This window comes from Balaenoptera musculus, chromosome 20 (genome assembly GCF_009873245.2).
Source record: "Balaenoptera musculus isolate JJ_BM4_2016_0621 chromosome 20, mBalMus1.pri.v3, whole genome shotgun sequence".
Classification (NCBI taxonomy): domain Eukaryota; kingdom Metazoa; phylum Chordata; class Mammalia; order Artiodactyla; family Balaenopteridae; genus Balaenoptera; species Balaenoptera musculus.
Window position 1 is genome coordinate 33,101,954 of NC_045804.1, and position 26,677 is coordinate 33,128,630.

At 48.3% G+C, this 26,677-nt stretch overlaps 1 protein-coding gene across 9 annotated transcripts in view; it reads left to right on the top strand.

Annotated features, from left to right (window-relative positions):
* The first annotated feature begins 2,767 nt into the window (after positions 1-2,767).
* MSI2 (musashi RNA binding protein 2) overlaps positions 2,768-26,677 on the top strand; it is a 393,232-nt gene continuing 369,322 nt past the window's right edge. For 8 of the 9 annotated variants that reach the window (XM_036835934.1, XM_036835930.1, XM_036835931.1 and 5 more), the window contains exons 1-5: positions 2,844-2,914; positions 3,225-3,265; positions 3,591-3,672; positions 4,386-4,470; positions 8,298-8,339. In XM_036835934.1, the coding sequence (XP_036691829.1) occupies positions 2,853-2,914; positions 3,225-3,265; positions 3,591-3,672; positions 4,386-4,470; positions 8,298-8,339 (312 nt within the window). In that variant the 5' untranslated portion in view covers positions 2,844-2,852. Of the gene's footprint in view, positions 2,915-3,224; positions 3,266-3,590; positions 3,673-4,385; positions 4,471-8,297; positions 8,340-26,677 lie in introns of all 9 variants that reach the window. The other variant, XM_036835933.1, reaches the window with a different exon arrangement.

Below are 26,677 nucleotides of genomic sequence, written 5' to 3' on the forward strand. Positions count from 1 at the left end.
AGGAGGAGGAGTCAGGGCAAAGAGAGGAGGAAAGGCAGGAGAGGTAGGAGGAAAGGCAGGAGAATGTGGGCATCAAGGATGCCAAGGGAAGAGTGAGTTACAAAGAATGGAGTGTCCAACAGTGTCATGGGCTGTTGAAACTTTAAGAGGGTGGAGGACTGATGTGCTCCTGGAATTCTCCTAACCCAGGGGCTACATTAAGTGAGTGAGCTGGAGGAGAAATGCATAATGATAATAAACTAAGAGCAGCAAGAGTGAATCTTTTGGACAATGAGACTCTTCCTGTAACCTGTTTATGGTGATGGTTACTAGACTCCATGCATTTGTCAAAACTCAGACTTATAGACGAAGAAGAGTAAATGTTACTGCATATAAGTTAAAAATAAATAAATAAAAACAATGCAGTATTGGTGATTTAAGATCTAACTTCCTCTTTATAACTGCAGGGCTAGCTCCTGCAATTTAATTCAGTTCAGCTTGTGTAGGTCTACAACAGGGAACAAGGGCACCCCACTCTCACCTTGTTAAGGGCAGAATAAATATGCATGCAGCAGAGCCAAAGGGCATGGGACTGATGGCCAGAGCTCCGCTAAGGAACTGACAGGTGGTGGGTAGGGTGTAGCCTGGTAAACTTGGTTCCTCTGGGCCCCTGATGTAAAATGAGGGGGGGTGGATCAGGAAAGGCCTTTCCACCTCTGATGATCTGTGGTTCTAGTGTAGAAATCCCCCACAAAATCCCATTAGCTCTGTTGTCTGCATTTTGTTGTTGAGAATAGTCATAATAAACAATTACCATAATAACAACTGGCTCTTCAACACATGGGACCCCAGATGATTTGGGAAGCAGCTTGGAGTGAATTGGAAAATGCTTGGGCTTCTGGTTTAAAGTTTTAAAGTGCCTTCTAAAAATCATATGATAACAAGCACAGCCCATATAGGCTTGCAATGAAAAAGGGACTTTTACATGTGTTCATTTCAAACCCTCCCCTCACCCTATCAATGCTGTCAAGGAAGAATTATCCCAATTTAGGAGACAGGGAGATTAAGAGCCTGGTCACTCACGGGTTTGGCTGATGTTGGTATTTTCCAAATAGTCTATTTTTCAAAGACCCACAGTGGATTTGGTGCAGTTTTGGTGTTGAGTGTATTCCACTGTATCCTAATCCTACGAAAATTAGTGGAAAAGTGTTAATTGGGCATCAATTCATGCTTAACATTAATTTGAGTATTTGATGAACCACAAATACCCAATGATGTTGCCCCCTTAAGCCATATTAACTCAATTTATTGTAATAATTAAAAACAATAAGGATAATTATATCCTTATTGTTTTAAATACCCCACAAATTGAATCCAGCCTGAATTTAGCCGGCCTGAAATCCGCTGGAGAAGTGGGCTTTGTTTTTGGGAAGCTACAAAATTATCTTTTAGGAATTTTCAGCGCCGGAAAGGATAAAAGCCAGCATTTATTAAGCACCTACTGTGTGCCAGGACCTGTGCCGCACCACACTGCTTCCCAAGGTGGCGGGGGTGTGTGTTTGAAGCCTGCCACCCTCAGCTACATCCCCAGATGGTGGGGGGCTTGGGCTATTCACATCTCATGCATTTTACTACCTCGGCATAGAAACAATAACATAGATATAGCAAACGGGTTGGAGAGGGGTTTCCTGAAATAACCATCCTTCCCGGCCCTCCCAGAGATGCTCCCAAATTATTTCTCACTATATAAAAAAATTTGATTTGAACTCCGATCATTTGACCTTGACCTCTATAACCCTACGTTATTATATTTTTTAAGCGCCTTATGATTAACGCGGAAACCGTTTCTTCGGCATTTTCTCACCACTGGAATCGCGACAGTTTCCTCAAAGTTCCAAAATAACCTTTCCCGGGCAAGGATTCGTACCTCTGCCGGGGAAGGGCGGGGAGCCGCGCAAGACGTGCCGGTGCGGAGCGAGAGCCAGAGAGAACTTCCAGCGCGAAAGGAAAATAAAACTTGTGGCTGGTGTTTGTGCGGGAGAGTCTCCGCAATCCTGAAGCCCCGCGATCCTGAGGGGTCTCGGCGGCTGCCCGAGGAGCGCCAGGGTTTGGATTTGATCCCGACGTCCTTGACCTAAATTTCTGCGCGGTGGCTGGAAAAAGGGCGCAGAGCCGGGCAGGCGGCTGTTGCCATCCCCGGATCCAGGCGGCCGGGTCCGGGGAAGTTGAATGGAGAGGCCGAACTAGAGGGGTGGGGGGCATCTTCTCCCCTGCCCCAGTGAGGAGCCGCGGCGAGCTCCCCGCGCCTCCCCCTCCCCCGATCCACCCGCCCCCCACAGCCCATGTGATCCAGGGAAGTCGGGGTGCGCTCCCCTTGGCTCGGCCCGCCCGGAGGCGGGGCTCCTCGGGCCGCGGGGTTCGCGCACCGCCCCCATGGGTCGGGCAGCGGGGGGCAGAGTGTGCGCGCGCGGGCAGGCGGGGGCCGCACCGGGGTGCGTGACGTCACCGGCATTGGTTACACGACGTTCTAGAACTCCGCCCCACGTGCGCCGCGGAGGAGGGGGAGGAGGAGGAGGGGATGGGGGTGGGGAGGAGGAGGGGGAGAGGTGGGGATGGGCCGGGGGGGGCCGGGGACGGGTGGGTGTGCGAGCAGCGGGGCTGAGCTAAGCCGAGCCCACGTGTGACGGCTCTCGCCGCCTTGCCCCCGGCTCCGCCGCTCTTAGAGAGATTCGGAGGAGCCCGGGCGGGGGGGGGCGGCGGAGGGGGAGGAGGGAGCGGGAGATCTCGGGGCTCGGAGCCGGCCGCCGCTCCGCTCCGATCGCTGTGGGGCTCGGTTTTTTTTTGGGGGTTGGGGGGGGCGGGGGGGCTCAGATATGGAGGCAAATGGGAGCCAAGGCACCTCGGGCAGCGCCAACGACTCCCAGCACGACCCCGGGTAAGTTTCCAGCCGCTGCCCACCGCGCCGCCTCGGGCTCGCTCTCCTTGCAGCGGCGGGGACGGCGGTGCGCGGAGCCGGGCATCTCCCGCGCCCCCCCTAATCCCTCCCGCGCGGCACCCCCCCCCCCCAGTGGAAGTTACACACCTTTGGATTGCATTTCGCCGTCACCTTCTCCCCCACCCCACCTCCCGGCTCTCGCTCGCTCGCTCCCCCCCCCTCCCCGCTTTCCTTTTAGCTTTTGTAAGTTACACGTCAAAATGGCCGATCTGACATCGGTGCTCACTTCTGTTATGTTTTCTCCCTCTAGTAAAATGTTTATCGGTGGACTGAGCTGGCAGACCTCACCAGGTAAGGGAGGGAGGGGGGGGACGCCTGGGTCCCCCCCTTCTTGGCTTCTTTATTGCTCTTTGTTATCCCGGTGTAGGAGCCCCCCCCCCTCGCCATTGGCTCCCCACTTCTCCTGTGCAAGGTTATTTTTTTAAATAGCAAATCCTTTCCGAGCCCTCTACGCGACCTCTGTTGCCGAATTTCCCCCGCGTGTGCAAAAAAAAAACCCAGAATAACAACAGAAAACTACTTTTGGTTTTTGTCCTTGATCAAAATTTGCATTGCTTTTTTTTTTTTCCACACCTTCTCCACCCCCCCCCCAATCTCTCTCTTTCTCTCTCTACAGATAGCCTTAGAGACTATTTTAGCAAATTTGGAGAAATTAGAGAATGTATGGTCATGAGAGATCCCACTACGAAACGCTCCAGGTAAAGCATTCCCTTCTGGATTTTGTCTTTATTTTAGAACAAAGTTTAAGTGTTATTTTTGGAGGTGTCTTCGGAAGTAGCTAAGCGGATTTAGAATGGGGCTCAGGCATGTGGCTGGTTTCGAACGTCGCTCCATCCTCCCCCCTCCTCCATTAACCCCAAAGGTTATTGTTAATTGGGGCTGAATTCTGGATACACAGATGCCCACATCTCCGCTTTAAGTCATTTTCCCGTCGCTTCTTTTTCTTCTGTTTCAAATGACATTCAGCTTCATTCACTTTCCACATAGTTGTTTTTTTTTTTTTTTTTTTTTAATGTGTGCTTCCCCCGCACTCCCAACTCCCCGAACTCTTAAGCCCCTTTAGAAAGCTGGTTGGATCTCCTCTAAGTGCCTGGGTTTCTTTGGAATAAAACAAAGCGTTAAAGAAAGGGGAGGGGAGGAGGAGGAGAGAAACTGAGGTGGCGAAAGAGTGGAGACACCAGCGTTCTCCAAGTTACCTCCACCCGCCCTGCCCCCGTTCCACTTCCCCCATTAACCTTGATGTGTTTCCTTGCGAGGCCGAGGACTGTAGGCAGGAGGGGGTGGGGAGGGTGGGGAGTGGGGGTGAGCGGGGGCAACTTTGCTCTCCATTCTGCATTAGGGCTCGCTCCTTGTTGCTCTCGATGGTGTCACATTTTCTTGTTTGTTTTTCTCCCTCTTTGTCTCATTTCAGAGGCTTCGGTTTCGTCACGTTCGCAGACCCAGCAAGTGTAGATAAAGTATTAGGTCAGCCCCACCACGAGTTAGATTCCAAGACGGTAGGTTGCTTTTCCTTGTTGTTGTTGTTTGCCCCTTTTCAGGACCGATCTGGGCATTGACAGCCCAATTTAAAGAGACAGTGTCTTCTTTTGCTTCTGTGCTGAGAACTGGGTACTTTGCAGCCGAGGTTGCAAGTCGGTCCTAAAGTTTGCCGCAAAGGCTGGATTTGGGGTTTTCTTTTTAGAGCCTGTCCCACTGCAGCCCCAGATGCTGCCAGGCCTAGGCTTGGGGGAGGGGTCGGCTTGGGGAGAGGCTATCTTCCGGGCCAAAGGACCCTGCGAAGAGACTCCACCACCGATCAGAGGCAACTTTTCTTTGTCAGCCGAGCTCAGCCCGCGTTAACCAACTGTGGCTGTGGGAACCGGCTCTTAGAAGGCACAGCTTGCTTCATGGCCGAGGGGGACTGGGGGCTGAGGGGGACTGGGGACGCGAGGAGGTGAGGGGGCGCTAACCACAGTCCAGGCAACAGGTTCCTCTTGGGCACTTCGGATTTGGAAGGTGGTTTGAGAAGGGAAGGATACCTCCCAGATCCAAGCTGGGCATCCAGTGGGTGACTCCAGATGGTGTGAAATCTAAGGCTGATAAGGTCTTGGGTTTCAAAGTGGTTTTTTTTTTTTGTTTGTTTTTTCTTTTCTTTTTCAGATCCTTTGAGTGTGGGTACTTTTACAGCATTAGAAGGTTTTAAAGTCCATTGTTGAGGGGATAAAAGTCTCTAAGGTCAGAAGAGGAAGGGAAGAAAGTATCAGTGTATAATAATACATTTAATGGGGGAGAGGAAGGGGGGTTCATAGCATTTTATTGTGGCTCTCCTGCCTTCCTTGTCTACTAGAATTTCCCCATGGTTTTTATTCATCCGCCTTAAGGCAGGGGCCCTGAGGTGACTTTGGGATGCAGTGCTGGGCTGCTGGGGACTTCATCTCTCTGTGGTGGGTGAGTGGGATGGGGGCCGGGGTAGGGGTGGGGTGGAAAATCATGCTCTAGGCCCAGCTGCCCGTGCAGAGCTTGGGCAAGTTGTTCCCTGCCTCTAGGCCTCAGTTTCCTCTTCTGTAAAATAAAGGAGTGGAACAAGTGATCTTCTCATGTCCCTTTTGGCTTTAACACTGAATGGCAGAGAAGACAAGAACCTGGCCACCTTTGGTACCCTTGAATTGATTTTGCAAATTTACTCTTTTTCTCTGATCAGAGGTCAGGTGCATGCCTCCTACCCCGCACCCCCCCCCCCCCAAAAAAAAGAGGCCCACACTTTAAGTTGCTTTATTAATTGCACTGAACTTGTCCTAGCTTGTGGCCCAGCCTTTTTGCACTTTCAGATCATTTAATTTCAGGGACAATCATTTGCAGGGTGATAACGGATGTCTGAAGAATTTTTATCTCTTTGACTTCTTGGCTAGACAGTTCAAAAAGCTAGTAAAATTAAAGAGGAAAGATATTTCAAGGCAAATTTGGGAATTTATTATTCACCCCTCTGTCCACCCCGGGTGGGAGAAGTATTATAGTATTTGATTTCTATGGTGTCTGGTGGGTCATCTCCCTCAGTATCAGATGCAGCGCCTGCAGTTTTCCCTCACTAATTGTTTGTAGACATGTTTTGGTCACTATTATTTAGTATAACCTAGCTTTTGACTTTGTTTCAACGTTCAGTGCCGGAGGCAGAAGCGGTTGGTTTATTGACATGGAAACGAGGATCTTGTTTACTGTTACCTTAAAAGCTTTGTTTAGGTAACGGCCATTCACATCCAAAATAGTACCCTAGTCTTTTCCTAGAGGATTTGTAGCTACAGTAAGTAGAGTTGTACTTAACTAACTAATGTTTTCATTTTTGGTAGTTTTCTTTTTCGTTCGTTTTTAAAAAACCGTTGACAGGGATGTACAAAAGGTTGGGATTTGCCTTACTTCTCTTGACCTGTCCTCTCCTTTTAAGATCTCAGCGTGTACACTTGGCCCACAGAAGATCTCTCATTGTGGTATAACACGTTGTTACCGCAATACCCTATACAGGAGATCTGAATTGGCTTCGAGTTTTGTAACTTTAGATATATATCAACTTTTTTTTTTAGAGCGCTCTGCTTTCTTTACTTCTCCCTACTCTCCTCTGGCTCCTGGCCTTTCCCTCACCTCTGACATTTGTCCTCACCTTTGCCCCCACAAACAAGGTGACTTATTATTGCAGGTTGTGTGCTGATCAGCTAAAAAAAAAAACAACTTTGGGAGAGTGTTTATGGGAAGACATATCTGTCTTACGTTTGGTCAACAGAATGGAAAATCCACACCTGTTGTATTTCTCCTGTCGACAGCTCCTAGTCAGTGCTGAATATACCTGTAGCTGTGGTAATGTTAATCTCCATGAAAGGGTAGTTTCCTAGATCAGAGATTTTTGTCTGTTTTAGTTTTTGCAAAGTAATCTCTCATTTCTCAGGTGATGTTTAAAGGTGGAAAACATGCTGCAGGCTTTTATGAGGTCTTTAAACTACCTTAATAAAAGTGGTGACTATGTCTTACTGGTTAGGTCCTAGGGGCTGTTAAGTCTGGGAACAGAATTAGCTCTGGTGTGACTTTCCCCCTCCTCTGTGCTTTTTCCCAAAGCATCACTCTCCCCGCCCCCGCCCCCCATGGCAGAACTGAAAACAACGTTGAGATTTACATTTTAAAAGGGGAAAATTTTAATATGAAAGCCAAAGCGGATAAATAAATAACTTGTAGCTGTATTCATGCCACGCTCCGTGTTGAATTTTACCCAGAGATTTGTGACATTTAGAAATCTAATGAAAACTAACAATGGGAATATTTTTTCATTCTTTCCTTACCCATATTTTCTGTCCAACAACTTTTCCCCCCTCAAATCAGCCTATTAGACTCAAATGCTTCTGTGGGAATTGTTCAGAGTTTTAAAGCCAGTCCCTGATTCAGATCTGCAGATGTCTGATCTGGTGTACTGGTTGTTTTTCCATTCAGACTGGGGTTGGGGTAGGGGGAATATCCTAAATATTGCACTAGATTCTGACTGCTTTTTTTCAGTAATTTTTTTTTTTTTATCCTCTCCCCATACGGCCTTACTTTTCTAACATGGGTTTAGGTTGCTCATAGATTTTTACCCCCTGTGATTTGAAAATCCAGGTGCATTTATCTCCAATGTTTCCATTTATTTTTATTCATTATTATTATTTTTAAGAACCCACTCAGTCTCTGTAGTTTTTGACACCTGCCTTCTTTTGAGGTATAACTACAGAACGAACTATCCTTTTGATTCATCTTAGGTAATTTTACTTTTGCCAAGATGAGTGAATTAATTCAAGCAGAGCATGGTGTTGCATGTTGATGGGGAGTTTTTTGGACGTTGTTGACTTAAAAAATTTTTGGAATTCCCCTTCCCCACCTGTGTTGTTTAGTTATCATTGAGGAGAAGAACTACCATCCAGTTATGTGCTGCTGGAAGGGTCTTCCATGTAAATTTCAGGTTATGATTTTTTTTCAGTGATGATGTTCTCATCTTTTCTCCCAGAAAAGATGCAAATTAGATGCATGAAGCCCTAATGCAAGCGAAGCCCTTGCCTAAATAAGAACACATGAGATCTGGTGTATTACAGCATTACACATTGAAATTCTTGGTGGGATGTTTCAGAAAGGCTCGCTGTGTTTGTTACATTTTGGGAGAGACCGTTGCAGTTTAGATCAAACTTTAAGGAAGCTTTTAAGTTGCCTGAGAAGTTACTAAAAGCTGGGTTAAAAGCCTGAGAAATGAGTGATTAATAACTAGGGGATTAGTCAGAATTGTTTTTCTCCCCTCAAAGTCATGCAGCTGACTCCTGCTTTTGCATTTTTTCCCCAGATTGACCCCAAAGTTGCATTTCCTCGTCGAGCGCAACCCAAGGTAAGTAGGAGAATCAGTAATAGGATTTTAGCTCTCTGAGGTGGTTGCCAAGGATTTCAAGTTTCCAACAGAGCACTGGCAAGGAAGCGTTGAAACCTGGTGCACACCGTTTCTTCAGGGTATCAGCACGTGGCTGTGGAGAGGCCAGGGCAGGCGCGCTCTGTGAAATAACCGTGCGTCTGCAAGTCAGCCGTCCCCAGGTGGGTTCAGAGCATCCAGCTGGGGGCAGGGGCAAGCCCGATCCTTCCTGGGAGGACATAGCTCCATCTGTTGCAATATTTATGCAAGTGTTCTATTTATTTTTTAAGCATCGCTGAGATTATATCAGGAAAAGTTGGACATTTCCTCGTGACTCTTTGTTGGAGGGTACTCTTCTGAGGCCTTACAACTTAGAGTTTATGTAGAGGAGTAGAATTTAAGTAAACAACTTGTCCTTTCTTGGAAAAACAACTTTGTAGACCCATGAAGCCCTCAATCTGACAGAGGAAGTGGTTGGATGTATTGGTTTCAGGTAGATTGGGTAAATCTGGGCACACTTGAAGCCAGCAGTGCTACCCTTTGGTGCAGGTGCTGGTGCCTGGGTGGAGAAGTGCTGGGAACGTTGTCCCTTTGTAGGAGTGGTACTACAAGCCTTGCTGAAAGGCTTGAGATAGACCTTCACCTTTTCCCAAGTGTGTGGTTAACATAATTTTCACTGAGCTTGCCAGGTGTGGCCACAATATCACAGCTGCATAAAGCTTAAGGTGAAATTTAAAGGGCCTATGGCTTCCACACTAAATTTTCACTTTTTAATTATACTTTTTTCTTCCCCGGGTAATATCGGAAGAAATACTTTTTCTGCATCTTGTGGTCTTGGCACTCTTTTAAGGGAAAGGGGAAAAGGTGAAGCGTCTGACTGTAGGTCATAAAGGGATAGTGCTGTGGTTTTAGCAAATTCAGTTTATTTCTTTAAGCATGGTCTCCCAGAAGTGGAACCTTTTAGCTGTGCAAAGGAAGGAATGGTTTTGTACATTAATGAAGAAATAGTTGGCTGTTGTGGATGGTATTTTGAGAATTTCAGGTTGGAGCCTACCATGCGATTCCCTCCTTCCTTCCTTCCTCCTTCCCTCCTTCCTCCCTCCCTTCCCTCTCTCTCTCTCCCCCCTCTTTCTTCCATGTCTTCCTTTCCCTTCTCTTCCTTTCCCTTCCCCTCCCTTCCCCTTCCCCTTCCCTCTTTCGAAGGAAACACAAATCTCTAAACAAAAATAGTGAAATATTTTCTTTAGGCATTTTTTTTCCCTAAAGTTTAAGCAAATAATAGGAATTAATGAACCAAAGAGGTTAGATTATTTCTGTACTGAGCACAAACTTTGGGACCGTATTAAGTGTTTAAAGGTTGCTTTCCAAACTGTGTGATCCTTGACATTTCAGAAGGCTTCCAGGATAAGCAGTGTTTCCTCAGTTTGGAAGAATTGCTGTTTCTTCCATAAATGTGAATCTTCAAATTTCCAGGTTAGTCATTTGATCACCGAGAACTCGGATCAGATTACCCTAGAGGGAGAACTGGAAAAATCCCTTGACTGTGGTCAAACCATGGGTTTGACCTGTTTTCTCCTCTCCCTTGCTGCTCCTCCCCAACCCCCCATTTTTTTTAAAACCAGGAGGACAATATTTTATTTTAATATACTCTGGCATTTGGTTTTTCACTGATGCATTGAACTTAAAAACGAGACAATATTTCTCAAACTTGTCAAAGTGTGCCCCCCACCCCTGCCCCAACCCAGGAGTCTGGGTTGGCTTAGGTGAATTATCAGACTTTTGGATGTGAGCTAACATTAAACCAGTTGGGGAAGGACATCTTTCCATGGAATTCTAGGAATTTCATAACAATACTTGACTTTTTATGACACACATTACTTTACAAGGAACTTTCCTATCCACTGTCTCCGTCTGAATCCCAGGTCCTGCAACACTGAGAAATCATCTACTCTCAGTTTGCTCATCTGTAAAATGGGAGTGATGACGGTAACGCCCTCAAAAGGGGGTCGTGAAGAGTAAAGGAGCCTGGCACAGGGTGAGGGCCTTGACACTTACCATCCTCATCCTCACCAGTATCATTATTGTTGGTTTAATCACCGTTGTTGTTGTTTTCAAGCTTAACAGCCTGTGTTTGGATCCGAACTGTGCCACTTGTTAACTGTGAATTTGGGCAAATCATTTAACTTCCTCAAATCTCAGTTTCCCTATCTCATTGAGTTTTGGTGAGAAGTAAATACATTAAGAAAGGTAAAGTGCCTAAAAAAAGAGCTAGCGTATGGTAATACCATATGTGGGATCTGCTGTTTTAGTTTTTTTAATTTCTTTTATTGACGTACGGTTGATTTACAGTGCTGCGTTAGTTTCTGGTGTACAGCAAAGTGATTCAGCTGTATATGTGTATGTGTGTACATATATATGTATTCTTTTTCGTATTCTTTTCCATTCTGGTTTAGTTACCTAATGTTTTTCTTGTTATTTTCGTGAGGCCCTCACGCTAATCCTGTGAGAGGTCTAGTAATAATGACGACGTTCATTGAGTTTATGTGCCAGGCACTGTGGTAGGGACATGATGTGTATTCAACCCCCTCAGTCTTCACCTCTGCCCTGTGAGGTGGGTGCTAGTATTATCTCCATTTTCTGGATGAGGAAACCAAGGCGCAGCTGGGTTGAGAAGTGGTGTACCGTGGCCCCAGAACTGGGCCCTCTCCCGGCATTTGTCCTGCGGGGGCCCCGAGGGGTACGGAGGAGGTGGCAGCTCTGAGTGGTCACCAGGCCGTGAGGAGCAGAACCGCACCTCCGGACCTCGATGTTCCATGGTTTGGTGATTCGCCCAACCCCTGTGATGTCATACCATTGTGTGACACTGGTGTGTCTCTCCATCCGAGCCCTCGGGGCATCTTTCAGAGGGTTCTGGGCTTGAGGGCGGGGCGTGGTGGTTGGGAACTGGGGCAGGGTGTGGAGACAGCGTCTTCCTTGTCAATGGTTATTTTCCAGTAGAATTTGAGTCCGACCAGGGGGATTTCAGACTGAAGGGAGTTTTGGAGGCCAAGACCCAGCTGGCAGGAGAGTAGAACGTTAACTCAAGCCTTATTTATTTATTGTTTGTCTCCACTAAAACTTGTGTGCGTTTGCGTTAGGGTCTCAGTGGCAAGGTGAGCCGTGCCCCTCCTCGGGGACTGGGTGAAGAACTTGTCAGTGATGCGTCAGCGTGTCTCTCAGTTAAGACTCATTTCCCTGCTCTCTGGCCGTCCCTCCGTGCTAACACTTGCCAGAGAAATATTCCGTGGAGGTGTTAAAACAAGACTGGTGGAAAGAAACTGTAACTGGATACAAAAGAAAATCCAAGGCAGCAAAGAACAGATTTCGTATTAGGACTGTCATAATATTCTTTAATGTATCACATAAATAAAAATCTGTTTTGACGAGAATTTTAATGAGCAACCCAAGGAAGGGTTTTGAATCCTGCAGTTCATCTCTCCCTCTTTGCGATAGAAATGTTCACATCTCAAGTGAAGTATAATGGGCATTATTAACTAGTCGAGGGGAAGCTCTTTGGAGACTAGTGGCCGTTAATTAGTGAAGCACATTTTGATCAGAAGAAGATAGGTCTGTTCTGTATCTTTCTATTTCTCCGGATGATGACTTCTTTTGGTAAAATATGTAAGAGTTTCCCTCCCCTCTATCTTTAAAGATTAAAGTGGTCATGCTACTCTAAAAAGATGACTTAATTTGAAGCCGTTGGAGAAACGGGGATGATTGGGATCAATCATGTCATATCCTTTTGTCGGTCTTTTTGGGCAGAAGTGTTGGCTACCTGGAAGAATTTCGCTCAAGCTTTTGGGGTTCTTTTTCTTGTATGGAGAAACCAAGAGACAGCCTAGCATCTTGGGGCAAGAGTGAGTCTCGGCGTAACTCACCATCTGCCCTAATTATCCTCATGTATAGTAAAGCATTCCCCACTCCCCTGATTACCATTTTCCTCCTTCAGTTTTCGAGGCCAGAACCTTATCTGTTGATCAAGAGAGATCTCATTTGTTCAACCTATCTCCAGTTGCCTTTGGTCACAGCTGGGTGACCCTGGGCAAATCACCTCGGGCCCGCCAAGCCTCAGTTTCCTCCCCTTTAAAACTGGGATCGTGGAGCACCCCACATGGAGCTGTTTTCTTTTTTCAAAAATATTTATTTACTTAGGCTGTGGTGGGTCTCAACTGCGGCACGCGGGATCATCGTTGCAGCATGTTTAGCTGCGGCACGTGGGCTTCTTAGTTGCGGCATGCATGTGGGATCTAGTTCCCTGAGCAGGGATCGAACCCGGGCCCCCTGCATTGGGAGTGCAGAGTCTTAGCCACTGGACCACCAGGGAAGTCCCTGGAGCTGTTTTCAAGAGGAATGCACAAGTCTTTGCCGGCAGCCTGGCACCAAGTAGCACCCGGCAAAGGTCTGCTGATACTATTATTATAGACTTATTTTTGTAGAATAAAAAACATTACGATGGTGCAAATGCCCTAAGGAAATTCTTCATTGGAATGTAAGCCCCCTGATGGCAGGGGGCTACTGATGGTTGGCATTTGGTGACTGTTTGTTAAATGAGTGCGTGGAATCCAGCCTGCCTTTTTCACAGGGGAGGCAGCTGACACTCAGGGGAGTTATGTCGATTGCCGCAGGCCACATAGCTAAGTTGTGGCAAGGCTGAGCTAGAAGCCGGGTTTTCCTGCCCCCTGGAAGGCTCTCCAGATGGGTTCAGTGCAGGCTGAGTGTCTCACGCACCCATGTCCTGTTCCGGGGGAGCAGTTTCTTGGCAGCTTCTCAAGGGCGAGGGGTGAGTTTTCGACATCTGGCCTCCCCTGCTGCCGCGGGTCGGGTCCTCCTAGTGTCTTGCAGATCCTGGGTGATGTGCAGCTGTCATCTGGGCAGCCACAGCTAACCGACCTGCCGGTGGGTTTCTGTCCCCAGCAGGGATGTGGTGGGGTGTCTGCAGCCCTTGTCCGCAGCAGCGAGGGCCTCGGGGGATTAGTGGCTTAGCTTCTTTCGTTTCGGGGAGCGTGGCTTCTTCCTTCGTTCCCGGTAGCAGCAGGTGTCAGCTCAGGGTGGGGAGGGCACCTTGTCCTACAAATGTCCTTTCCCTGGATTTTTGCCTCTCCTCATGTGCTTTCGCTTCAGTGTTAAGGTCAGTCCACGCGGATGCTGGAGGGCCCGTGTTCTATGTCAGATGTTTCTGGCGGACAGGTGAGACGCCTGTGCCCCTCCGGGGAAGGAGGAGGAGGAATGCTCTGAGGAATCAGCCGACCCTCCTGGGTGCCTCTTGAGGCTGCATCCATTCTTTTTGTCCTATTCTGTATTTTTAAACCCCGAACGTTCTCCAGCCAAGAGCCCCGAGAACACAAAACAGAGATGGGGCTCCTCATTTCTGCCCTCTTGTTTGATCTGGTGTGTTCATTTACTAAGAGCTCCTTTCATTGTTTGTACTTGCTGACTGTCTGTGTGTGCACCCACTTTCGGGGGGATTTAGGAAACCCTCCTTGGCTTCCCAATGCCCACCAAACAAACTTTAAACTTAGCCTGGGAGGCAAGGTCCTTCAAGATCTGTATGGAGGTCTTTTTCCAGCCTATTCCCCAACTCCTCTAACCTTTTGCTGCTTAGAACCTGAGTGTTCCGCCTTCTCTGAAGAGCTGCCCTTTCGTGGGTCCCCATCTGCACTGCCCTTCCTTCTCTCTACTGTACAAAAGAGACACCTCTTTCAAAGCCCGAGTTAGTCGTTAACCTTTTCCACGAAGCTGTCCCTGCTTCTTCTTGGGCGTAATACTTCTTTCTCTGGATTTTCACAGCACTCTACCTTTTCTTCGGTTATGGCCCTTCCAACAATAATAAATTAGCAAAAACCGTATTGATACATCCATTAGGCATTGTGCCGGGCACTCATTCATTCGTTTATTCACCAAACATTACTGAGCACCTGCCATGTGCCAGACACTTGTGTATGGTTCTGGGGATGGTGTGGAGAATAAGACAAAGGCCCTGCCCTCGTGGGGCTTTCACTCTGGTGGGGCAAAGAAGCGGTGAGCAAAGTATACAACACACTGGCCAGTGTGAGAACCTCAGCAGGGTAAGAGTGAAGGGGGTGGGCACTGGCCATGTCTTTAATACATTCAGATGCCACATTCAGTGTTCAGTAATTATTTCCCAGTCTCTGCCCAGCACCAGGGACCAATCTCTGTGTTAGGTGCTTTGTTCTGGGTTTTATAGTTCCTTAGGTTCATGCCTTATTGCCTCTACTGGACAATAAAGGCACAAGCATATTTTACTCATTAAAAAATAGCCCTCAGCGTTTAGTCGTGCTCTTTTGCACACTGTGACCTCCATTTAGATAGAGTGAATGCAGGATGACAAAGGAGACACAGCGCTTGTCTTCAGGGGTCTTACCTCTAGGTTGGAAGGACGGGGAGCTGCCCGTGCTACAGGAGAGGATTCAATAAGCACGGTAAGAGAGGTCGGAACAGCATTTGGAAGAAGGAGGACTGAAGCTAGCCCCTTGGGGGAGGTGGTTTTTGCCCCAGATTCTGAAGAACAGGTAGGAAGGAAGAATGGCAGGAATGCAGTTCTTCCTACTGGGGCCCAGGAGGTCGGGAGGTCAGGACGTGCAGCTGCAGGAAAGGGTGTGTGCTGCCGGGTGCCCTAGGATGGGGCCTCGTTGGCAGGCTGGGCCAGCTCGTGGAAGGCCTTGAATGCCAGGCCAAGCAGATGCGGCTGTGCCTTGTGGGGCAGGCACTGGGGAACCTGTTGTGTGCGTACAGGACCACGGAGCTGCTCCGTACCACGTGCTGAGCTCTTTTGGACCAAGGTAGAAGCTGGGTCCCTGATAGGACTGTGGCTCTGCTGTTTCATGGAGAACTTCCCGCCCTGGACTTGAGCCTTAAGTGTAATTCATACTGCGTTCTTTCGACCCTTTCTTAGGAGTGATGTTCTGGGCAGATACCACCCCTGATCTGTGGGGTGTGTGGCAGCTACAGAGAGCTCTGTCATTCTCTTGTTTCCGCCTTCTCCCCTCCTCTCCTTTTTGCCTCCTTAACAAGGGACCATGATATAGATAGAATTCCAAAGTTTTGTACTTGTGATCTTGACCTTACCGTGTGTAGACATTGAGGTTTGGAAATCACAGATTGTATGACACCAACGGCTGCTCTGTGGCTCAGAGCATCCTGACCTGTGATTTCATAGGTAGTGTCTGCTTGGGGTCACCTTGGGTGAGTGGCTGACTAGTGTGCGGGACGTGAGGTTTTGGAATCATGACCTCTGCCCTCCGTGCGGTGTGAGAGGTGTGAACCGGCGGGATCTTGGGCCCGAGCCCCCCCGTAGTACATTGTCGTAGCAGCGGAGGATGGTTGGTCCAGTTGGGACAGTATTTGGCTCCCAAATACAACAAGGTGTCCCTTTTCACCCTCTCCTTCAAGGGTAGATAGCATCAAGCTCCCAGCTCTCTGGGAAGTTATTCTTAGAGAGGGTACTTCTTTATTTTATTTGAATAATCAAAAAGAAAAGTCTTAAACTCAGAATAATGACTGTCACATACTGTGTTTCAGTATATGTTCAAGGAACCATATGAGCCTCTATCTGCTTAATCTTTAATTTAGTCCTTACAACAGTCCTTGGCAATAGTTGGTATTCTCTCCATTTGACAGATGGGGAAACTGAGTCCGAGGGGAATAAGAAGCTTTCCTAGGGCCACAGAACTAGTAAGGGTCAGGGTTGGCCTTTGGTCTGAAGTCTGTCTGAATCCCAAGTCCCTTTGCCCTCTTAACCACTCAGCCCCACTGCATCCAACACGAGTGGGTAGATTTTAGGTTCTTGCGCTTTGCCTGACTATTATAAAACGCTCAGGCTGAGGAGTCGCATTTGTTCTCCTCTGGTCAGGAAGTTTCAAGTTAGTTTCTATTGCCTATTTTTTAAGAACCTGTTTAGCACAGTTAAATGCCACTTACTAGCTACGGAGTTTTAGACAAATCACTTAATGGTTTTGTGCCTGCGTTTCTTCATCTGTAAAATGAGGATTTTAATATTTCCTACATCCTAGAATTGTTCAGGGAATTAAGTAGGTTAACACATATGAAGAGCCTAGGGTGATATCTGCACATAGAGAGTCCAGTGTAGTCATCTGTTACCGTCCCCAGAGACGGCACTGCCCAGATTGTAACAGGCCCTTACCTAGTAGCTCATGGGTTGATTGGTACCGTTGGCCCTTTCTAGGGGTGATGGATAGAACAGCACGTTGCGATTTGGGAAATTCTATGTCAGTGGCTCCGTCTCCTCCTGGGGTCCTGGCTCTCGAAGGGAGCATCCTTTATCTTGGGGATGCTCCATGGGCATTGGGAACGCATTTCCTTTTCTGCATCTGATGCCTGTTTTTGCTGCTTCTGAGAGTGGAGTCCTGGGGAGCAGCCGGGGGACAGCCGAGACACTGCTGTGTGAGAGGTGTCCCTGTGAGCCTTCTGTCTCCCAGTCCTGGGTCTTTATCTGCCTGGGGGTAGTTCCACCAATGACTGATCTGAAAGCATCACATTCATTTATTTGTCACTGGCTGTGACAGGCAAGTTAATGCTAATGGATTCTTTTTTTAGCCTGTTGTCTGGGATGAGTTTCACCCAAATGTCCTGAAATCTAAGGCATTAGGGGAACATGTAACTTTTATGGCAGGGGAGGATTTAAAAGATAAATAGGGTTTTGTACGCAAGGGCCTTAAATTTAGGTTAGGGACAACAGCGGCCAAGGAGGGGATATTGGGCCAGCCCAGAGTCTTCTTTTTAAGAAATCCATTCAGAGCTCTCAATTGCTGTTTCTGTTTCAATTATGTGACAATTTCAAGGGTTTAGAAAAATCTAATAAAATGGTCTTGATGATGCATTCTGGGGACAGAGTGGTTTAGAAGATCCAGGAGAATAAATTCCTTGGGGGTCAAGAGAGTCTGTTCATGCCACCCCAGGCCTTCTTTCGTCTGGGTTTTTACATTTTTATTGTTTTGAAGGGCAGAAAATGGTGTGGGAATGTATTCAGGGCTTCATCTGTATCCTCCACCGAAATGAATTATTCTCTTTGGGCAATTGCAAATAGATAGGCCCCTGCAATCGCTAGCTTTTTTTTTTTCTTTTTAAAGCCGGCCTGTTGTAAGTGACTTTCAGAGTATGGTTTGTGTGTGTAGTGATTTTGAATAAAGCACCAAAGAGAAGAAACTGGAGGAGGGGAAAGTGGGAGCAGAGAGGGCCTCGGAAAGTTTTTTTTTTTTTTTCTTTTCTCCAATTCAAGCTTTTGATAGTTTCCCAAGGAGCAGAAGTTTACAATGGCAGCTGGCTTCGGGCTGCCTGCAGGAACAGAGTGCAGAAAGACCTAGTGTAGCAAAATGTGATGCTGAGTGACATTAATGAGGTGACGGCTCCCGTGGGAGGGGGGCAACTGTCCAGCGAGGTAGAGCGGTTCCCAGGACTTGCCCTCTGCTGAGCGTGTCTCCTTCTGCACACGTGTGTGTGTGTGTGCACGACGCACTCGAGTTTCCTATCTTCCAATGAAAGTTGTAACACCAAATCCTGCTCAGGTGGCTGCAGTATTCTCCACCCTCGAGAGGCCATGTGTGGCGAGGGCTGTATTCCCACTTACGGAAAAGTCAAGTTTTCAACCGGGAGGCATTTTGTTTTACCTTCTGAGCATCTGCTGGGGGCCTGGGTGGGTGGCTGGTGAGGCCACCTTGGAGCACCGGGGCCAAGAGTGTGAAAAGTCAATATCCTCATCTCTGAGATGGATTCCAGGGAGGCAGGAAGAGAAGGCCTGTTGGCCAATGGCTTTTTTTTCTTTTTTAAAGCCCTAGCCTGATAACATTTCATATTGATGGTATAGATGGAACATTGCAACAACTGCTTCTTAAATATTTTAGTGCCTTAGAGAGTATTTCCATGTTGCTCTTGTGCAAGAATTTCCAGTTACTCCAGAAAAACTGCAACATTTCAGGTAGATTACCTGGTAAGGAGGTGAGGAGCCTGGGTCTTGCTGCCTTACTGGATAGGACCTTGGGAGGGCGTACCTGGCCCGGTTGTCAGGCACTACCAGAAATGAGGCTGGAATCTCTATCTGATTCCTCATCCTGGTGTTGACATGAGCCTTCTAAAGAGTAATGGGCAAGTGTTTGAAAATCTGCTGTGAGATCTTTAAGAAAAAAAATCTACATGGGACTTGGAGTGGGGTGGGTGGGTGGAAATACAGTGTGTATTTATTGGCACATGCCTGTTTTTGTTTTTTGTTTTTTTTTTCCTTTCAACTCAGTTCCCTCTGGAATATCTCTCGAATGTGTCATTTTTGTAGCTAAAGGCAAACAAAAATGGTTAAACTTACACACATAACACTTAATAAAAGCCAGCCAGTAGGTTCATTGTCTCTTTCACCTGGGGAAAAAGGATCAAATTAGGATGCTTGAACCTAGGAAAAGATTGGGCTGTGAATCTCCACAAGACTGCTACATGTATCTGTTTCCTCTTCTGTTTTCAAAGCAGATAATTGGTTTTAGTAAGAACTTCTGACTTGATTAGGGGACCCTTAGGAAATTAAAGTGTGTTTGAATTTCACAAGTATAATTTTAATTATACAAATTTTGCGTTTTTCACTAGGGAGCCAGGTTCAGAACTTGTTTTCCTGTGCTAATAGGGGTAGTAAAGCTGATTATGGCAGAACGCCTTACTTAAATCACTTTGAAAATAAAAATCCACGGATTTGATCATTGTTTTTCCCTGCAGTACACGATGTTCAGGTTAACGTCCGTACGTGTCCCATATCCTTGTTAAAAGTGATTTTTCACTGGATCCACACAACTGTAGAACCTGACTGACACAGTGGGGAGGGGGAACCTCATTATGAATTTTTCTGCTGCACTTGCTGAAAGAATTCTATTAAAGTGCTTGTGAGCACAAGTCCTGCCCGGGCAGCTCGCGTTTGGCTAGCTGCCATGTTAGCATGTTGTGATTGCCTTTATCGCCACATCATCCTGTTTGCTCAAAGCCTGTGCATTCACAGCGTTAGTTCTCCTCGCTGCCCCTCTTCAGCATGACCCCAGTGGATTAAGCAGAAGGTACCGTGGAAACAGTCACCTGAGTTCTTCCCCAAGCTGTAAGAGATGATGGAGTGAGAATGATCAGACCCCCGGGGCATCCCCGGAGAAGGACTGATTGTGCTTATGGGAAATGACCATTTTTCAGGGCTATCTAGACAAAACCCCCCAAGTGTCGGGAAGTGCTTTGGGGGTTTGAACTTAAACATCCTCAAACATCTCCCCCTGTGCAGGGGCTTTAAAAGCTGCCTAGAGACCGGCTCCTCAGACCCTCTGGGCTCTTGTCTTAGATACTGACAGGAGAGCTTGAATAGAACAATTATTCATGTTAGAGAAATCGTGAGAACAGCTTGGGAATGAGTTGGGGTCATACAGATTTGGGGCTGAAAATATGGGGGAAAAAACTCCAAATGTAGGCCTGGTCTCACTCCATCCCCCACCCTGCATTGAATCATTGACTTTGTTATTTTTATTCCTTTCTATTGAGGTGGTATGGCTTAATTTTTAAGAGCATGGGCTCTGGAACTAGGCTGAGTTTGAATCCTTGCTCTGCCACTTAGCAGCTATGTGACCTTGAGCAAGTTATCTAAATATTCTGTGCCTTAGTTTTGTCATCTGTAAAATGGAGATAGTGTTGCCTTCGTGGGGCTGTTGTGAGGATTACATGACTTAACATTTAAAGTGTTAAGGACAGTGTCTGGCACACAGCGCTATGACATGTGAGTTACCGTGTTGTCAGGAAGGGTGATGTCCTATCGCAGGTTTGGCAAAATGACTGCCTTGGTAGTTGGAGAATTGTTTTAAGGGCAGCAGTCTTCTGCCTTACTATTTTTTTAAATGTAATATTCGAGAACAACAAAAGAGCATATATACACACACACGTGGATTGTGTTCGTGTATGAATATATACGACTTGAGTGGAATTGCATGTGATTTGGATCCGGACAAGTGCTTGTGCTGTAACACACGAGGCTTGTGCTTTGATAGGAGCACGGCCTTTGGGCTCACAGGGACCTAGTCTGAATCTCGCTGCACTAACTCTGTGACCTTAGAAAGGTGTCCACACTTTTCTGAGCTTCAATTCTGCACCTAAAAAACTGGATGATAGAGTTGTGGGTCTGAAATGAGACACTGTAGATAAGGCACCTGGTGTATGGTTGACACTCAGAACATGTTAATTTCTTCCCCGTGACCAGGGAATTTTTTTTTTTTTTTTTCTTTTGTATCTTGAAACTGAGGGAGATGCAAAGTGTTCTGTTCTTACTGGAGATGAGAATAAAAGTCAGCTGATAAGTCCTTAGCGTGCTGAGTGGAGAGAAGCAGATCTTAAGAAAGGGATGTTGGTAGCCTCAATCTACCCAAATTTTCAAGCGTTAAGGCAGTACTTTTATTTTGTCAGGAACCTTAGATGGTGTCGGCAAGTCTTTGAAGGTGGGCTTGTTCCTTTGACCCCCGGTGGTCCCTAGAAGCACTGGCTGGGTGGTTGAAGAGGTTTGGGGGATGCTTAGAAGGAAGGAATAACTTCAGGGAAAGATGGGCTCCCAGCTGTGAGTGAGGACAGTTGGGAGGGAGGGAGAACCTTGGGATGGGGGGGTATGACCTTTTCACAGAACTTTTACTTGGGGACTTGAAATATTAGGTTTTGATCCACGAGCCTATGGGTTCAGTCATGTGAGTGGGAGTCTGTTTGGCAGTGCTCCAGGAAATGCCCACGGGTCCCAGCTATCGCCTGCTGGGTCCCTGACCCTCAAATCTTCTGCGGGGGATGGGAGAGCCCCCAACATCTTAGGGCATCTGCAGTTTGCCTGTCGTCATCTTTTTGCTCATTTCCAAATTCGTCCCCTCCACTTCGTATTTCGCAGGAGGAATCCACCGGCCAGGTGTTGCTGGAAACGGAGAGCAAGATTATGATTTTAAGTGGATCCTGGGCTGGGGGAATGTGGTGTGTGTGAGTGTTAGCATGTAGAGGATGGAAAGGGGTGGCCTGGAGGAGGGAACTAGTAGTAGATTACATAGACTAATTATAGGGAAAAAGCCATATTTGCTGCTCCATTAAGTGATCGCTAGGCTATGAAGCAGTTTATTGTAATTAATGCAGAAACAGCAAATAAATGTTGGGTCTGGAGTGGAGGGTCTCCAGACACCCCTCTCCCTCCAGTGCTCTGTGTTCACTGCACCCGTCATTGTCCTGTAGGTAAAGAGCCTTGGGGGACGCCTGCCTCTGGTGGACTGAGGTGTGGTCTTCGACCAGTTTTCTGCTGGTTTACTGTGACAGCTATAAGGAAGATCTCTAGCCTGATCTCCTCCAGACTGTTCCACTGGGGTTTTTATGTTTGCTAAGGATGAAGGAGGAGGGACAAACCCAGGCCATCATTGCTATTCTTGCCACAGTCATTTTAATTTCAGGGCATGAGAGTGGCAGGTTATATACATCCAAGTCCATCGCGCTACGGGCCGTGTGGAGTTGTGATTGCTTTCCTTGATGATTTCTTGTTCAAATCAGCGGTGCTCTTAATTTTCCAGATGAAGTAAGAAGAAAATTGGAGACTCCTCTCCCGCCCTGTGTCTCTTCATCCAAGGTTTTCTGAGCATGACTCTGATTTGGAGGGTTAATATTAATTAGGAGCCAGTTTAGACCTCAGTGGCTTGATGAGGGAGCTTCATGTCGTGACAAAGGTGGCTTCTTTTTGCACGTGCCTGCTTTTGGTGAAAGTTTCTGGGTTTAAAAGCCAAGGGAATAAAGAGAGAGAGAGAGAGAGAAAGGGATGAGGGCCTGTCTCTTAAAGAAATGAAACAGATTCTCCTGGGCCTTCAGGGAGGAACGTGACGAGAGCTGGGCATCCGGGTCCGGAAGAAGTTCTGACTCTGTCTAACCTCTCCCTGTCCCCAGCATCGTGGGGCCGTGACCGGTTTGCCGCCACTGCTCTTTGCCTCAGTTTCCTTCTCTGTAAGGGAAGGTCCTCAAAGAGGCACGACTCATTTCCTTAGTTTCCAAATTGGGTGATGCTTGAATTTCTCTGAGGCAAGTGCCCCTGTTAGTGCCAGGTCACAGGCAGATGCTTCATTTTGTGCTGAGGCGCTAGGTTCTTGCTTCCAAGCCGTACCAGTGCTTACTCAGTCTTTTTGGGGAGGGTGGCAGAAAGGACAAGGACAGAGAGAGCCAACAAGCTCCGCTGTCCAGTTAGGGGAGAGGAGCCCTAGACAGCAAGTGAGCTGCTCGCTTCAGGTTGGATCACATGAGGGATCTTTCTTCTTTAGCCTGTGGGTTTGGGTTGGTTTTCCTTTTGCCAGGCGTGGAGTGGGCAGGAGGGAGGGCCGCTGACCACGGATGTGAATGTTCCAGGCGCAGCCGGAGAGGGCTGGCTTCTCGTTCTTAGATCGGTGCTGAGTAGCTGAACTTGACCTTGGGCTAGTTGCTTTGCAGCCCTCTGCCTCCGTTTCCTCATCTGTAGACTGAGGAAAGACGGGGGAGTATGTGGTGGGAACCAGCTGCGCTTAGGGTTTGAGAGAATAGGCTTAGGAGGTGGGCAGTCTTAGAGTTTTCTTTCTGGCCTAATAATTTCGTAGCTGTGGGACTTTGGGAAGTTCACTTAACTTTGCTGGCCCTCAATTTCCCCATCTGTAAAGTGGGATAATGTAAGACTAGTATTTCCCTTACAGGGTTGTTGCTAGGATTGCCTGAGAGTGTTCATAAAGAGCTCAGCATGGTGTCTGGGGCGTGGTTGGCACTTTGATAAGTGGGAGCTGCTTTTACTGTGAACAACTCTGCAGAGGTCCGACTGAAGGTGCCCGAGACATTCGCCAAGGTGTGGCCACCTCCAGAAGACATCTGCGCTGCACAGATTGACGTTCTGATTTGGACAGAGCCTCCTGCGGAGGGAGATTTGCGGTCAAGGAGGTGACGTCTGCCTGAGATGCCTGGTCCGGAGCTTAGATGACGACATACCCGGGCTGTGATCCGCCACTGCCCAGGGTGTGGTCCCCAGCTGCCTTGTGTACCCTGCAGGGCAGAGGAAGCTGTGGGGTGGGCCCACCTGTGTTCCCGGGCACCAGACTACCCACGGGTGTGGGGACTGCATCCTCCCCTTGTGTGACATCTCAGCTGCAGCAGGAGGGGAAGAGGGAGAAAAGGAGGGCCAATCGCCAAGTGATGTGGAGACTCACATTAGATTTTGGAAGCCCACGTCTGGTACTCTCTGAAATTCAGAGGCCTCGCTTGACTGAGGCAGGGCTGGTCAAAGGCCATTAGCGATTTCAGAATGTTAAGTGTGTTGGGCAGACAAAAGGGTCTGTCTTTTGATTGCTTCCTCTCCCACAGTCCTCCCCTCTTGGTGAAAAACAGGCACCAGCACCTGTTTCTCATGCCTGGTGTGTGCAGGAGGAATGTCTGCAGTGGGGGCGGGTCCAGCCCTCTTCGGCCACCTGCCCCGAGGAGCAGTGGACGTGGCATCATGTGGCCAGCCGGCTCCCACCCGCTGCAGCCTGACTTCCTTTTCGGGGGCGGGTCTGATTAGGTGTTGTAGGTGGAAAAGCCTTAGGAGGTGTGGGTATACTATTACTGTTATTCTCTTGAAGGGAGGATAGAAGGAGGGAGTGTGGCAGAAAGCATCTTGTGGGAGGGGAAAAAGGGGGTCTATGCAGATGAGCACAGCCCAGGCCATGTATTGGGCAAACATAGTCTCTTAGGGTGCTGTCGGGCCCCGTAGAGACTCAGACTCAGGCACTGGCCCTGCCCTCCCAGCTCCCAGGCTGGAGGGAGGCAGGTGTATAAACCAGGCAGGGTGCTAGGGTGGGGACAGTGGCCCGGCTTGTCTGGACCATGCACAGGAGGGGCACAGAGGAGGAGAGGGCAGGGCAGGGCAGGCCTATCAGAGGAGGCCTCCGGGAGCTGCATCTCGAGAGGAGAGATCCTCCAAGTCGAAGGAAGTGTGGGAGCAGTTAGGCAGCTTGGCTTTTGCGGAGCGGGGCAAATTGTTCCTTACGGTCCGGAGTTCACCATGCGGAGGAGGATGGGGTGAAAGACTGATTGGCTCACCACACAGCAAGTGACTGGAGCTCTGACCCCGAGTCAGACCACAGCTGGGGAGTGGGGTACAGTCCCTGCGTTTGCATCTGGCAGGGGACATATCCATTAAACAACTTATTACAGCATCCATTATTGGAGGACGATGACCATAAATGCTACAAAAGCACATAGGGTGTTTCAGGGCGTGTATCTTTGCCTCTGGTTCCCTCTCCCAGTGCCTCCCAGCAAACCGGCGTTGCTGCTCCCTCTCTGGCTGGGTTCTCCTGGGCTGATTCTGCTGCAGCCCTTTCCACTTAGCTCTCCCTTCCAGCAGAACCCAAGCTAGGATCACGCCTTCCAGAGAACGCTTTAAAAAGCCTTGTTTCCCAACAGACTGCATTTCAGGCGTTCCCCGAGTGCAGCCGTGCTCAGCAGAGGCCTCGAGCCATCTTTACATGTGAGAGGTGAGCAAATCAAAGGTGAGCCCTTCTGCCTCAGTGAGGCCTTTTGTGTAAAAAGGACCTTCTGGAGTAAAGCAGCCAGGTTGACTGAAAACCGCCAGAGCTGCCCAGCAACAGACCTGCTCCGTGGGGTAACTCGGGGAGAAATCAGGGCCAGGAGCAGACAAAGGATGCCCGGGACGGAGGTGGAGGAGCCTGGTGGAGATAAAACACAATCTGAAATGCGTCTTCAGTTCGGATGTTCCGTGGAGCCAGGTTGAAGTGGCCGACTGGGGACATCAGCATTGGCAGTTTGTCCCTGCTCTGACTGCTCTGGCTTTATTTCCTCTGAGATCAAAGCCGGGAGATGAGGCTCGGTTGCAGGCTGCGTTGGTGTCCCTTCCCTGGTGACCTTGGGGTCTCGTGTCTTTGCTTGGGGTCACTGGGGTTCGTTTCAGACGAGGTGTGTTTGGTCTTGCGGTCGGAGGGAGCGCTTAGACGGAAACGCTCACAAAGGGCTTCGGAGAGGCTGGAAAGCAGCCTGGAGGCCAGCCCCATGTTTCTCAAGGATTCCCAGATAGCAGGAGTCTGGAAGTTTCTCTTTGCAAGCCTTGCTGCTCCTCCGAGGGGCCATCCTGCAGGGTGTTCATTTTGCACTGAGACAAGGCAGAGGCCGGGAGAATGCCTGCCTCCCCGCCACCCACCCCGGCTGCACAGTGAATCCCATCCTAAAATTAGTGCGGGCTTCCAATCCCCGATTCTCGCCGGTGTGATCAAGCAGCACGTGTGTGGCCGGCTCATCTTTCAGGAGGAAAGGATGCTGCTTCAGGTCAGAGTGTCCAGGTCTCAGGGCGCCCCCTTCCCTGCTTCCTCTCTCCCCTCTGTGTTCTGCAAAGGTGGGAGGGGAGTAGGAAAGGGTGTGTAGGGGGAAATGTTTTAGCCTGTCTTTCGGTTTTGCGTTAAGTCGCTGTCACCGTAGGTAGATGTGCCTTGAGAGTCCTTCTGAAGGTTTTATAATTGAGTCCTTTACCTCAGTGACAAGATACTACTCACCTTCTCTAAAGCGTTTACTTTATGCTTTGTGGACGGAGCGGGAGGGCAAAACTTCTTTTTGTTTCCTAAGAAAATACGTCGTAGAAGAGGCTTTGCCGTCCAGGGCAGTTGAGTGGCCACCTATTAAAGCTTTAATAATTGAGGAGGCATCTGGGTCCCTGAGTGGAAGGCAACCCTTCTGGCAAGGATGTTTCTGCTTTTGAAAGAATGTGCTCACCTTTAACTGCCAACGGCTGTGACTGGAGTTGTATTTAATTTTAAATCGCCCATGTCCGGCAACCCTCTGTTGCTCTTTAGACAATAAGATGTTTTTCATCTTCCCGCAGCTGTGTTCTCTATGTCGGGGCTCGCCTTTTTGCGGGGAGAGGGAGCTCTTGGGCCTCTCCCTACTCCCCTTCTTTCCCTTTCAAACTCGCCAGGATTTCTAGAGAACACTAGTTGTGGAGTCCCCACCTGTAAACTCTCCAGAGTGGGTGGCTGGGAAGTTTATAAGCAGAGGCATCAGGCAGTAATGTCAGCCCCTGGGGCTGAAATGCTTCCTCTGTGGGCAGGAGGACCCAGAAGTCATTTTGTGTCCCGGACCCTTAACCAGAGCTCCTATCTTTTTCTCCAGCTCAGGGGGGCTTGATTTGTGTGTGATAATGAGAAACAGATTTTGCCTCCTGATCCATTATAGATGTGTTTGAGACGGATGCCAAGCCTTAAGCGACTCAAAGAGCATGTGAACATGTATTTAGATAC